The sequence below is a fragment of the Tachyglossus aculeatus genome, chromosome 3 (assembly GCF_015852505.1).
Source record: "Tachyglossus aculeatus isolate mTacAcu1 chromosome 3, mTacAcu1.pri, whole genome shotgun sequence".
Taxonomy (NCBI): Eukaryota; Metazoa; Chordata; class Mammalia; order Monotremata; family Tachyglossidae; genus Tachyglossus; species Tachyglossus aculeatus.
In genome coordinates, this window is record NC_052068.1 from 54,187,071 (window position 1) to 54,202,341 (window position 15,271).

The 15,271-nt window shown below is 45.2% G+C and overlaps 1 protein-coding gene and 1 non-coding gene across 2 annotated transcripts in view; one reads left to right on the forward strand and one right to left on the reverse strand.

Annotated features, from left to right (window-relative positions):
• The first annotated feature begins 3,492 nt into the window (after positions 1-3,492).
• Positions 3,493-3,630, forward strand: LOC119926265. Its single transcript, XR_005450153.1, has one exon. It is a non-coding gene; the product is annotated as a small nucleolar RNA SNORA7 (small nucleolar RNA).
• Positions 3,631-10,554: 6,924 nt separating this feature from the next.
• The window catches only part of PARG (poly(ADP-ribose) glycohydrolase), a 127,406-nt gene continuing 122,689 nt past the window's right edge, over positions 10,555-15,271 (reverse strand). The window contains exon 18 of the mRNA XM_038743565.1: positions 10,555-13,558. Coding sequence (XP_038599493.1) covers positions 13,404-13,558 — 155 coding nt within the window. The 3' untranslated portion in view covers positions 10,555-13,403. The remainder of the gene's footprint in view (positions 13,559-15,271) is intronic.

Sequence of the window (15,271 nt, forward strand, 5' to 3'; positions counted from 1 at the left end):
TTTATTGGAGATCTTATTTTGGGGAGAGTTAAGAGACCACCTAGACATTTTTATCTCATCGTATTGATCCCCTGGCAGGTCCCATCACAGGCAGCCATGAGATAGATGAGATGTTGGGTAGGGACCGTCTCTATATGTTGTCAACTCGTTCATTCATTCATTCATTCATTCATTCATTCAGTCGTATTTATTAATCAATCAATCGTATTTATTGAGTGCTTACTGTGTGCACAGCAGTGTACTAAGTGCTTGGGAAGTACAAGTTGGCAACATATAGAGACGGTCCCTACCCAACAGTGGGCTCACAGTCTAGAAGAGGGAGACAGGGAACAAACTCAAACATATTAGCAAAATAAAATAAATAGAATAAATATGTACAAATACAATAAATAAATAAATAGAGCAATAAATGCGTACAAATATATATACATATATACAGGTGCTGTGGGGAGGGGAAGGAGGTAAGGTGGGGGGATGGGGAGGGGGAGGAAGGGGAGTGGAAGGAGGGGGCTCAGTCTGGGAACTTGTACTTCCCAAGCGCTTAGTACAGTGCTCTGCACACAGTAAGCGATCAATAAATACGATTGAATGAATGAATGAATGAGTGAATGGACAAGAACTGTGGCCATTTGGATGGAAAGACAGGTATTGACCTGGGAAATGTTGCGGAGAAATAACAGGTGTTTCGGGCAAGCGTGGTAAAAAACAGTGCCCTTCAGAAAGAGAGAATTATATGTAGATTGAAGAGTAAGCAGAGACTTGTAAATCAGCATTTGTGTTTGCTGAGATATGTGACTTAATTTCTGTATAGATGAGTCAGAATATACTTCCCTTTCAGAAGAAGAATAAAACTAGTGAAATATTATGCCATCCCTTGATTTAGACTTGTGCTGCAAAGAAGCACAAAATACTCTATCAATAAAATTATTAATTAGCTCATTGGGGCATGTCTACTATGTCTACCAACTCTGTTGTAATAATAATAATAATGGTATTTGTGAAGCTCTTACTATGTGCCAAGCACTATTATAAGCGCTGGGGTAGATACAAGGTAATCAGGTTGTCCCTTGTGGGGCTCCCAGTCTCAATCCCCATTTTACAGATGAAGTAATTTAGGCATGGAGAAGTGAAGTGACTTGCCCAAGGCCACACAGAGAAGACAAGTGGTAGAGCCGGGATTAGAACCCATGACCTTCTGACTCAAATGCTGCTTCTCTGTACGTTCCCAAACACTTAGCACAGTGCTCTGCACCCAAAAAGTGCTCAGTAAGTACCATTGTTTTATTGATTGACTTCAGCTATCACATCTATGAGGATGAGTTCCAAATCTAACTCGATTAAACCCTCATTTACTCTTATCCCATTCTTTTCTGTCACCCCGATTTTTTCCCTTTATTTACTCCTCCCTCAGCCTCACAGCACTTAAGTACATATCTGTAATTTATGTATTTATTTATATTAATGTCTCTGGCCCCCTCTAGACTGAAAGTTCATTGTGCTCAGGGAATGTGTCTACCAACTCCTTTATCTTATTATATTGTACTCTCTCAAGTACATAATACGGTGCCCTGCACACAGTAAGCACTCAGTGAATGTGACTGATGGATTGATTCTAGCCTCAAACTTTCATCTAACCTGCAAGTCCCATCCACATTTCCTCTTGCTTAGAGGACATCACCAACTGAATTTTTCTCACTGGCACTTCAAACCTAATATGCCCAAATCCAAACTACTCATATTCCCTCCTAAAGCTTCTCTTCCCTGAAACTTTTGTGTCTCAGTCAATAAATTCCATTATCCTCCATTTCAGAAGCTTGAAACTTCAGTGTCATCTCTGATCCCTCCCTCTCCTTCAACTCTGACAGTCTATTGCCAAATCCTCCCAGTTCTTCTTACACAACATCAATCTATCAATGCTATTTATTGAGCGCTTAACGTATGCAGAGCAACTGCCCTGTACTAAGCAGTTGGGAGAATACAACTCAACACGTTCCCCGTCCACCTCGAGTTTACAGCCTGGAGGGAGAGCAGAGACTGAAATAAATTATGGATCTATGAATAAGTGCTGTGGGGCTGATGAATCCTTCCCCTCCTCTCCACCCAAATAATAACCATCATAATATTATATAATTATTATTGGTATCATGGTATTTGTTAAGCACTTACTATGTGCCAGGCACTGTTCTAAGTGTTGGGGTAGATATAACTGTGTTGGACACATTCCTTGTCCCACATAGGGCTCACTGCCTTAATCCCCATTTTACAGATGAGGGAACTGAGGCACAGAGAAGTTAAGTGACTCGCCCATAGACAAGTGGAGGAGATGGGACTTCAGCTATCACCTCTATGAGGATGACTACCAAATCTAACTCGATTAAACCCTCATTTCCTCTTATCCCATTCCTTTCTGTCACCCTGATTTGTTCCCATGACCTTTTATCTCCCAGGCCTGGGTCTCCTTGCTGATCTTCTTTTCACCAGTCTCCCCCCATTCCAATCTCTACTACCTGTTGCTGTACTGGTCATCTTCTTCATGCGCTGCTCTGCATACAACCCTCTGTTCCTTAAACCCTCCACAAATAATTACAATAATAATTGTGATATTTATGAAGAGCTTACTAAGTCCCAAACACTGGTTCCAAAACCCTGCACTTGTTCCCCATGCTCCTCTTGATCAAACAAAAACCCCTTATAATTGGTTTAAGCCCGACATGGGCAGGGATTGTCTCACTTTATTACTGAGTTGTACTTTCCAAGCACTTAGCACTGTGCTCTGCACACAGTAAGCGCTCAATAAATACGATTGATTGAATGAATGGCTTCAAGATTATTCACCAACCCATTCCACACTGCTTCCCAACCTGCTTTCTCTTTGTTCTCCCTAAGCCAGCTTTCTGACTGTACTTCACTCTCAACTCTCTCATTATCTCTGGCTTGGAACTCCCTCCCTCCTGAAATCTGACAGACTCTTAATCATTCCCATATTTGAACACCCCCTAAAAGCTCGCCTCTTCCAACACACCTTCCCTGATGAATTCCAGCATCCCAACTCAATTAAATCCATCAGCCATCTCCAGCACTTATGTTCTTATTTCAATCAATCGATCGTATTTATTGAGCATCTGCAATGTGCAGGGCACTGTGCTAAGAGCTAGGTTAAAGTATTAAGTATTTATTCCTATCATCAACAATTAGGCATATCTGCTTTTTCTATTGTGCATTTAATTCTTTATTTTGAATACTCTGTCTGTTGCATGTTCTAGTGGAAAAACCCAGGAGTCAGAGGGCCTGGACTCTAAACCAACCTCAGACACTGGCTTGCTGCAGTCCCTGGGGAAAGTAATTTAACTTCTCTGTGCCTCAGTTTCCTCATCTGAAATATGGGGATTTGCTGCTCCTTGGTGACTTTCCTGCCTCCAAACTCTCCCCTCTCCAGCCCGCACTTGGCTCTGCTGCCCAGCTCAGTTTTCTAAATAATCATTCTGTCTCTTCACCCTCTCAGGGTCACACCTGGAGAGTTTCCAGTCCTTTACCAGTCTCGACTATGGGAGGGAGAGTCACGCAGCGGCCTAACCATTCCATTCCTAGCTTGGGCAGTGGCTAGCGAATGGAAGGTAATCTGCTACAAGTCAACACAGCAGCGACAAGGGAGAGAGTCAAGTTTACTGCACGGAAGGAGGCAATGGTAAACGACTTCCAGATTTTTACCAAGAAAACTCTATGGATCCACTACCAGAACGATGGCAGATGGAGGTGGGGCGTTCTGGGAGAAAGGTGTCCATGGTGTGTCTGTGGGTCGGAGACGACTCAACAGCATAAGACAAGACATGTCTCTTCAATCCTCAAAAATCTCCAGTGGTTGCCCATCCATCTCAGCATTTTTAAATTTATGGTATTTGTATTTTTAAATCAATCATATTTATTGAGTGCTTACTATATATAGAGCACTGTACTAAGCACTTGGGAGAGCACAATACAACAGAATGAGCAGACACATCCCCTGGCCACAATGCGCTTACTGTTTGCCAGGCACGGCACTGCACTAAGCACTGGGATAGATACCAGATAATCAGGTTGGACACAGTCCCTGTCCCACAAACAGCTCACAGTCTTAATCTCCATTTTAGAGATGAGATAACTGAGGCAAAGAGAAGTTAAGTGACTTACCCAAGGTCACCCAGCAGACAAGTGACGGAACCAGGATTAGAAATCAAATATCACGTTAAATATACTATTTGTCTTAAGGCACTCCCTCAGCTGTCCCCCACCTCTCTTGCCTCACTCTTCTCCCGTTATAACCCAACCCATACACCTTGTTCCTATAACACCAACCTAATTACTGTATCTCAGTCTCATCTCTCTCTTGCCATCAAGCCCTTGCCTCCTGCCTGGAATTCCTTGTGCCTTCATATATGACAAACATTACTCTCCCCATCTTTAAAGTACTACTAAATCATATTTCCTCCAAGAAGCCCTCCCTGACTAATCTTGCATCTCTCTTTGCTCTCCCATCTGTAACCTAGGCAATTAAGCACTTCGATACTCACCCCATCTTCATAATAATAATAATAATGGTATTTGTTGAGCACTTACTCTGTGCAATGCACTGTTCTAAGCGCTGGGGGGGATACAGGGTGATCAGGTTGTCCCCCGTGGGGCTCAAAGTCTTAACTGCCATTTTACAGATGAGGTAACTGAGGCACAGAGAAGTGACTTGCCCAAAGTCACACAGCTGATAAGTGGCGGAGCCAGGATTAGAACCCATGACCTCTGACTTCCTCACCACAGCACTTATCAATGGCAATTATTGAGTGCTTACTACTACTAATAATAATTATGGTATTTGTTAAGCGCTTACTATGTGCCAAGCACTGTTCTAAGCACTGGGGTAGATACAGGGTAATCAGGTTGTCCCATGTGGGGCTCACACTTTTAATCCCCATTTTCCAGATGAGGTAACTGAGGCACAGAGAAGTTAAGTGACTTGCCCAAGGTCACACAGCAGACAAGTGGCAGAGTCAGGATTAGAACCCATGTCCTCTGACTCCCGACCCCGTGCTCTCTGCGCTAAGCCGTGCTGCTTCATGTGCACAGCACTGTATTAAGTGCTTGGGAAAGTACAACAGATTTAGCTGACACATCCCCTGCCCATAACTCACCTATTATTCTGCTGATTCCCCATTACCTGTAATTTATTTTAATGTCCATCTCTCCCACTAGTTTGTAAACCCATTCATTCATTCAATCGTATTTATTGAGCGCTTACTGTGTGCAGAGCATTGTACTAAGCGCTTGGGAAGTACAAGTCAGCAACATACAGAGACGGTCCCTACCCAACAACTTTGGCTCACAGTCTAGAAGGGGGAGACAGACAACAAAACAAAACATGTAGACACTCAGGCTTTCTTGTCATAGCAAGACTCAGTCTCAATAATTACAAAACTTTCTGATAGACAACTGGCAGAATTCAATAGGAAAAACTTTGATCAATTTCCCCCGGTATTTTGGCAACGTTTCTCAACAATGAAATTTATTTTCCTCGAGAAAGCTAAATAAGGCCAATTGAGAGCACAGAATTATAATGCTTGATTTGCAAGGATGTGTCTAGTTTGATTACAGGTAGTCATGCAAAAAACCCATTGCTAACCCTGAGCACCAAAACCCAGTAATCACCTGGTATCTACAGTACATGAATCATGAATCTCTACCCTTCTGCACTAAAGCTTTGTTACTGACATTTGGAAAACTCAATAAAAAATACTTTATTTAAAGTGGAAAACTGACGGCAAAATGGGATAGCTTTAAGACACTCCAATGCACATTTTGGTGCTTCAACTCCTTGAGGGCAGGGATCCTGTCTACCAACTCTGATACTCAACTCTCCCAAGGGATTAGTAAAGTGCTCTGCACACAGTAAGCACTCAATAAATGCCATTGATTGATTGATTGATTGCATTCCACCCTCTCATTGGTAATCTCATCCTGCCATTTGATTCTGCATACGGTTTGAATGTGGAGGTTGTGAAAATTCCCTTTCTTCTTCTAATAATAACAATAATAATAATAATGGCATTTTTAAGCGCTTACTGTGTGCAAAGCACTGTTCTAAGCGCTGAGATGATCAGGTTGTCCCATGTGGGGCTCACAGTCTTAATCCCCATTTTACAGATGGGGTAACTGAGGCACAGAGAAGTTAAGTGACTTGCCCAAGGTCACACAGCTGACAAGTGGCAGAGTCAGGATTGGAACCCATGACCTCTGGCTCCCAAACCTGGGCTCTTTCCACTGGGAGCTGTTCCTGTCAGCTCCTTTCCCCCTTCGCTCACTGGAGAGCGGTAGGGCAGGCCTGGCGTGTGTCTGGTCCCCAGCTTTAGCCTCCCATGAAGAATCCGAGGCAGCACTCTTCATGAAAAATGAATGAAAGGGGGAACTCTTTGAAGTTATATTTATTACAATGGTCTCTGAGTCATAACATTTCATCCTTCCACAAAGGTTACCCGCAAGCAAGGAAGCGGCAGGCCTGGCCTCACTGATCTCTTTTCAGCTGCCTCTGGAGCTGTTCTTAGGCCCAGCTGTTAGACCCTTTGATGTGGAGGCCGCAAAAGACAAGGCAAGTGTTTAGTGAGTGCCACGGGATCGTTTGCATATGCAAAACAGGAAGCTGAACTCATGTATTATGCACCAACTTGTTTTTGCAATATCCGATTATTATTTGAAAACTGCAAATGATCCTGTGTCTTGAACAACTTGGAGGTTCCTCCCGCCCTCCTCCTGCCCCTTCTTTGAGTCTCCCATCTCTCCCAGAGGTATCTCAAGAGATCTCTTGGTGCCTCTTGAAATCTACCCCCTCTACTTACACCTCTGACTCCATCCTTTCACATCTTATCCAAACATTTGTCCTCTCCCTTCTTCCCTCTGTCACCACCACCACCATCCTCAACTGTTCACTGCAATAGCTTCTTCCTAGGGCTTTTGAACATGTTCATGTCTCCACTAGCCCAAAAAATCCTCCCTTGATCCTGCGACCCCCCTCCACTTATCGCCCCAACTCCCTCCTGCCATTCCACTCCCAACTCCTTGAGTGAGCTGTCTCCACTTCTCTCCTTGACCTTCTCCTATCTGGCTTCTGCCCCATTCACTCCACCAAAGGTAATCTGCCCTGTATACTTATTGAGTTTTTTTGTCTATCTCCCGCTTCTAGACTGGGAGCCCGTTGTTGCTTAGGGATTGTCTCTATCTGTTGCCGATTTGTACTTCCCAAGCACTTAGTCCAGTGCTCTGCACCCAGTAAGCGCTCAATAAGGGCGATTAAATGAATGGTCTCCCAGGACTAGTGATATCCTTGCTAAATCTTACAGCCTCCCCTACACCCTAATCGTCAACCTCTCAGCTGCCGTCAACACCATGGACCACCCTATTCTCCTGGAAACATTATTTAATTTTGGCTTCTCTGCCACTGTCCCCTCCTAGTTCTCCCATCTCTTCGGCTGCCAATTCTTAATCTTTTTTGGGGGGCTCCTCCTTAGCCTCCCACCTCCTAACTGTGGGAGTCCCTCAAGGCTCGGGACTGGGTCCCCCATCTATTCTCCAACTACACTCACTCTCTTGGAGGACTCATTCACTCCCCTGGCTTCACCTACCAAATAGCATGTGAATGATTCCCAAATCTTTATCTCCAGCCTTGATCTTTCTCCTCTGCAATCTCATATTTCCTCCTGCCTTCAGAAAATCTTCACTTGGTTCCTCCACTTGTCAGCTTTGTGACATTGGGCAAGTCACAACTTCTCTGTGCCTCAGTTGTCTGATCTGTAAACTGGGGATTAATAATGATGGCATTTACTAAGCGCTTACTATGTGCAAAGCACTGTTCTAAGCGCTGGGGAGGTTACAAGGTGATCAGGTTGTCCCACGGTGGGCTCACAGTCTTAATCCCCATTTTACAGGTGAGGTAACTGAGGCACAGAGAAGTTGTGACTTGCCCAAAGTCACACAGCTGACAATTGGCGGAGCCGGGATTTGAACCCATGAACTCTGACTCCAAAATCCGTGCTCTTTCCACTTAGCCACACTGACTGGGAGCCCCACGTGGGACAACCTGACAATCTTGTTTCTACCCCAGCGCTTAGAACAGTGCTTGGCACATAGTGAGCGCTTAACAAATACCATCATTATTATGTTCCACTGACACCTCAAACTTAACATGTCATCATCAATCATATTTATTGAGCGCTTACTGTGTGCAAAGCACTGTACTAAGCGCTTGGGAAGTACAAGTTGGCAACATATAGAGACAGTCCCTACCCAACAGTGGGCTCACAGTCTAAAAGGGGGAGACAGAGAACAAAACCAAACATACTAACAAACCCTTTCCTCCCCTTGACTTTCCCATCACTGTAGACACCAACATCCTCCCTGTTTCACAAGCCCCAAACCTTGGAATTATCCCCAACTCAAATCTCATTCAACCTACATATTCAATCTGTTACCAAATCCAGTCGGTTAAACCTTCACGACATCACTAAAATCAACCCTTTCCCCTCCAGCCAAACTGCTACCACTGATCTAAGCCTTCGTCCTATTCCACCTTGATGACTGCAGCAGGTTCCTTGCTGACGTTCCTCTCTCTTATCTCTCCCCACTCCAGTCTGGTCCACTCTGCTGCAGGCATTGTTTTTCTAAAAAACTGTTCAGTCCATGTTTCTCTACTCCAGACCCTTCAGTGGTTGCCTATGGGGAAGCAGCGTGGCTCAGCGGGAAGAGCATGGGCTTGGGTGTCAGAGAACGTGGGTTCGAATCCCAGCTCTGCCAGTTGTCTGCTGTGTGAACTTTGGCATGGCACTTAACTTCTCTGTGCCTCAGTTACCTCATCTGGGGAATGGGGATTAAGACTGTGAGCCCCACGTAGGACAACCTGATTACTCTGTATCCACCCTAGCGCTTAGAACAGTGCTTGGCACATAGTAAGCACTTAATACCATATTTATTATTATTATTACTTCTGCATCAAACAAAAACTCCTTTACCATTGGCTTCACAGCACTCAATTACCTTGCCCCCTCCTATCTTATCTTGCTGATTTCCTACTAAATTCAGCACACTTCTCTAATGCCAACCCGTCCACCGTTCCTCAATCTCATCCGTCTTGCTGCCGATCTCTTGCCCACCTCCTACCTCTGGCCTGGAACTCCATCCCTGTTAATATCCCACAGACCATCACTCCTCACATTCCAAGCCTTACCAAAAAATCACAAATCCTCCAAGAGGCCTTCCCTAAGTCTTAATTTCCTCTTCTCCCTCTCTTCTGTGTTGCTCTAGCACTTGGATTTGCACACTTATTCACTCCACCCTCAGCCCCACAGCTCTTACATACATACCCATCATTCTTATTAATGTTTGCCTCCCCTTCTAGAATGTAAACTCGCTGTGGGAAGGGATCGTATCTACCATTTTTTACTGTACTCTCCCATGCTCTTAGAACAGAGCTCAGCACATGGTGAGCACTTGATAAATACAATTGATTGGTAGCTGAGACTATTGAGTGGGATAATAATAATAATGGCATTTATTAAGCGCTTACTACGTGCAAAGCATTGTTCTAAGCACTGGGGAGGTTGCAAGGTGATCAGGTTGTCCCACGGGGGGCTCACAGTCATCCCCATTTTATAGATGAGGGAACTGAGGCTCAGAGAAGTTAAGTGACTTGCCCAAAGTCACACAGCTGACAATTGGCAGAGCTGGCATTTGAACCCATGACCACTGACTCCAAAGCCTGTGCGCTTTCCACTGAGCCACGCTGCTTCTCTACTGGTATATTGATATGCTGGGCTGATGGATTGACCTTCCGGATTCAAGATTAGAAACTTCCTTTGATGGGCTTTAATAAGCCTGAAGAAAACAATGACCAACATATTGTGGCTCTTTGAGGACAGGGATTGTGTTTTTTATCTTTATTGCACTCTCCCAAGCAACTGGTACAGTGTTCTACACACACTAGGGGCTCAATAAATATTTTTGTTTGATGAGAGTCCCCCCAGCTACTTTCACCTGGCTATTAGACTGGCCTATGACTGAGACTGCTACCCCAATCCTCCTCCTCCTCCTCCCCTAGAAGCTTATATTAATTGCTCAACTCTGTTCCCTCAAGAACATTGGGAAAATGAGTGGCAGCTCCTTCCTGGTGCTTGGAGATTCAGGAATCTGGTGGGGAACAAACCCTAGCACATTAATCAATCAATTGTATTTATTGAGCACTCACTGTGTGCAGAACAGTTAGGCAATCGTATTTGCTAAGCACTGTGTGCACAGCACTGTACTAAGAGCTTAAGAGAGTACAACAGCAGACACAGTCCCTGCCCATGACGAGTTTACAGTCTAGATACCCTTTTCCTTTTAATTTCCTCCCAGTACCAAGGAACTTGGTGTATCTACAAAAATCCCTTCCCAACTTACCTGGGGTGTGCTGGTGAATCCGACCAAATGGTCATGCTGAGTTTACCACTAATCCCCCTAACTCCCCATAAGTGGTGATGCAGAAATTAATGGCGTGACAAAGTATATGCTCCGAATTTCTTTATTCTCTTCCTACAAAAATCATGTAAACATTAGCAGACTGAGATCTCCACTTGTCTCCCACCCTCCCAACGTAACTCACAAACTCCAGTTTAAAACAAACCACCAGGAAAGGTCAAATCATTAGTCAGATAAACAGATCCTACTTGGGTTGTTCCCGTGGGACAACTGCTGGTAATCCCAGAGCTCCCACTGAGAAAACTGGAACTGTGCTTGGGACCCATTGGCCTGGAATGGAGAACACACCTTCACCTTCCAATTCCATTCATCTCTCTCTCTGTCAGCTGGACTCCAATCTTCTCTACTGGCATGTTACTCGAGGACAGGGAAGTTATGCAAACAGCTTTCAAATTCTGTCTCTCAAACTGTAGCACCACTGGAGTTCAACAAGACTTGAAAGGCGACCATGGATTAGTGTTAGGGGTGAATTGAGAAGGGAGGGGGCAGAGGAGATGAGGCAGGTGGAAGAAGAGAAGTACGAGATGGAATCAGGAGGGGACTGTATGCCACTTGATTTTGCTGCGGTCTCTAATAGCATGAAAACTCCCCCTTCCCTCCACCAGATACCTTGCCTAATATTATTTGCTCGTGTCGAGTAACCGTTTGGGCTGGCCTCTGACTCTTCTGCTCTAGATGGTTAGGTCATTTTCCTACTTGGGCCATGTGATCGCCCAAGGTTCCTTCCGGATCCCTCTAGACTGTCAGCTCGTTGTGGGCAGGGAACCTATCTACCGTCTCCAATATACTGTACTCTCCCAAGTGTTTAGAACGGTATTTTGCACACACTAAGCGCTCAATAGATATGGCTGACTGGCTTACTACAATTTGTCATAGGATGATACATTTCTGTATCCAATAGACTCTCGTTTTCTACCACCTTCCACTGTGAAAGGATGGGTAAGATACACTCAGAATTTTCAGAGGATCATAACTCTATGCCTCACTAGATGGAAATATGGAGGAAAACTATTGGACTAAGTTCAAAAATTCAAACGAGAATTGCATTAAATAGCTCATGATGTAGAGGCTGTATTTTTTTCTTCCTTGGATTGCCTTATCTTTTTGCTGCAAAGGGAACAGCTTTTAGCACCAACGCTTTTTGGCTAAAGAACTATGAAGTCACCAATCCCAATCTTTGGTTAATGCACCTAAGCAAGGTTCTTTTCCAGCTCCTTTCCTGTCCCTCCCCCAGATTACAGGCCAACTGACTGGTAAGGCTGCCCACCTCTGCCACGCTGTGCTTCTTGTGACCAAGTTCCGGGAGAGTCTCATTTTTGGATGAGGCGACACTTTTGTTTCCCACTGGCTGCCGATGTTTTCACACCACGAGCATTTTGTGATCTCTAGTGTGGGGTGGAAAAGCCTACTGAACAGAAGTCCAGGGCTCCTGGCCTGCATTTGTGGTGCATTTTTTTTGTGGTTCTCCCGAGGCAAGCTTCTCGACCCCCATTGATGCTTTCAAGAATGGTCCCCTCCTACCTTGGAGGGAAGAAAGAAGACGAGACAGGCTGGGGCGGGCTTCGTCAGGTCTGGAGATGGGGAAAGCACCCAAATTATGAGGGAACCTGAAAAGCAATTTCAGCTGGTGAGCAAACCACCTGGTTGATGACAAATGAAATGGCAAGGAATAAGGACGCCTTTACTTACCAACTGTCCAAAACATCTCCTGCCAGTTTCCTGATTGGCAGGGGTATATACTGTATCCCCTATATACCCCAACTGTGGAAAATCACTAAAAAGATCCTTTCCTTCCAGCCCTTCTGGAGATCCCAGAGGGCTTCTTGTAGGAACCCCAATTTCTATAAAGGATGGAGACAGAGCACCTGCTGATACCTAAGTCTAGCCACGGTCTCAGTACTCCAGTTTTATTTAATCTCAGTGTGCATACACTTGAACACACTTACAATACATATATGAATACATTGGAAAACATAGATATGGGAGATAGTGTGCGATAAACAATATGCCATTGAAAAGTTAAAGCATTCTCCCAATTTCAGGAACATCTCAATAATGATACAGGAACTGGAATCCCAAGTCCCCACCTCTTCCTTGATGTGAATATTCACACCCTCACTCTCCATTAGGAAAAAACACACCCACAGATGCTGGTTAAAACTAAAACCCCTCAATTTCCTTCTCTAATTTTCTTCCGTACCATATCAGCTCAACACCACATTTCCACAGCATTTCCCTCAATCGCAATCTCCTTCCAATGGCAAAAAAATAAGAAAAAGTATTGGGTGGGAAATGAAGAACAGGCAAATGATTGTACAGGTTGCCTTCCTGGCCTTTTATCATTTTCTTAAACTGTTTAACTTTGAGAAAAGATAGAAAAAAAAAAAACCCTTAAATTTCTGAAAATCCCAGTGGGAGGAATGTAGCCACCAAAGTCCTGGTGGTCGAGAGGGCCGAGGGTCTACTGCCAGGTCCTGGAAAATGGTCGCCCAGCTTTCCCCTTATCACCCCGGGAGTTCCCGGCCACCATTTAGTGAGAGAGGCGGTTCACGCAGTTTGACAGAGCTCAAAATAGAACCTGGAGGAGATTATTAAGAAAACTCTAATGGGTAGCGAAGTAAGGCAGCTTGAAGTCTGTGGATGGAAACATGCCAAACTCAAATGTACCTAATATAATCCCTCTTCTTAATCAGGATGGAGTGATGTACCCGTACCAACTGAAAACCCCTCTCCGAACCGGACAACAAGCTGGACTACAAATACAGGATTATATACACATTTATATTAAATGAAGCCAGTCCATATATATATATTCCACCCTGTATTCCAACAGGATGTTTCAGAGGAGAGTAGGCGAAAGGCTCAAGTTCCAATCCTCAGAACGCGGTCCGTTTCCAGGCCGGGTCAGAGGAATCTGCATAGGAGTCGATGGCATTGTATATGAAAGGATAAAGCTTCACATCGGGTCCTAGGTTTGAACAGTTTCTGCATTCCTCGTTGTAATAGCGGAGCAAAAGCTTGTAAATGTCCCCTGGAAAATTGAAAAAAAAGTTTATATAACTAAGATGACAAAGAATAGGTTAAAAAAAAACAAACAAAACCCCAACAACACTATGTGGTGTCTTATGACAACTTTTTATCCACAACAGCTTTTTTATCAACCAATCTTCTTTACTGAGTGCTTACTGCTTGCTGAGCACTGTACTAAGCCTTTGGGAGAATAGAATACAACAGAATTAGCAGCCAGCCCTTACAAGCTTATCTATCTATTCTTTAGGTAATTAACAGACATACCCTAAAAACTTCCTAGAATAAGCCGGAATGCTTTTCACACATACACTTTCCCACATTCTAAAGACAAAGATCCCCCTGATTTAGCCAGAATGCTTTTCACACACCCACTTTCCCAAATTCTAAAGACAAAGATCCCCCTGATTTGGCCATTAGGTTTATGGGGCAACAAAAACACTCCATGTACAGATGTGGCTTCCGTGGAAGGAACACTTTCCAGTTGTCCCTGAAAGCCCAAGCCTTGCTGAGGGAAGTGAATGAGCCTGCTCAGGGATCCCGATAAAAGGGAGGATCAAGAAACTTGATTTACTTTCCCATTGTAAGCTCACTGTGGGCAGGGAATGTGCACCGCTAGTGTTTCTCAGTCTCTTTTGCAGGCTCCTCCTCCCCCTCCCATCCTCTCACTGTGGGGGTTCCCCAAGGTTCAGTGCTTGGTCCCCTTCTGTTCTCGGTCTACACACACTCCCTTGGTGACCTCATTCACTCCCACGGCTTCAACTATCATCTCTATGCTGATGACACCCAGATCTACATCTCTGCCCCAGCTCTCTCCCCCTCTCTCCAGGCTCGCATCTCCTCCTGCCTTCAGGACATCTCCATCTGGATGTCTGCCCGCCACCTAAAGCTCAACATGTCGAAGACTGAACTCCTTGTCTTCCCTCCCAAACCTGGCCCTCTCCTTGACTTTCCCATCTCTGTTGACGGCACTACCATCCTTCCCGTCTCACAAGCCCGCAACCTTGGTGTCATCCTCGACTCCGCTCTCTCATTCACCCCTCACATCCAAGCCGTCACCAAAACCTGCCGGTCTCAGCTCCGCAACATTGCCAAGATCCGCCCTTTCCTCTCCATCCATACCGCTACCTTGCTCACTCAAGCTCTCATCCTATCCCGTCTGGACTACTGCTTCGGCCTTCTCTCTGATCTCCCATCCTTGTCTCTCCCCCCACTTCAATCCATACTTCATGCTGCTGCCCGGGTTATCTTTGTCCAGAAACGCTCTGGGCATATTACTCCCCTCCTCAAAAATCTCCAGTGGCTACCAATCAATCTGCGCATCAGGCAGAAACTCCTCACCCTGGGCTTCAAGGCTCTCCATCACCTCGCCCCCTCCTACCTCACCTCCCTTCTCTCCTTCTACAGCCCACCCCGCACCCTCCGCTCCTCTGCCGCTAATCTCCTCACCGTACCTCGTTCTCGCCTGTCCCGCCATCGACCCCCAGCCCACGTCATCCCCCTGGCCTGGAATGCCCTCCCTCTGCCCATCCGCCAAGCTAGCTCTCTTCCTCCCTTCAAGGCACTACTGAGAGCTCACCTCCTCCAGGAGGCCTTCCCAGACTGAGCCCCTTCCTTCCTCTCCCCCTCGTCCCCCTCTCCATCCCCCCCATCTTACCTCCTTCCCTTCCCCACAGCACCTGTATATATGTTTGTACATATTTATTACTCTATTTAT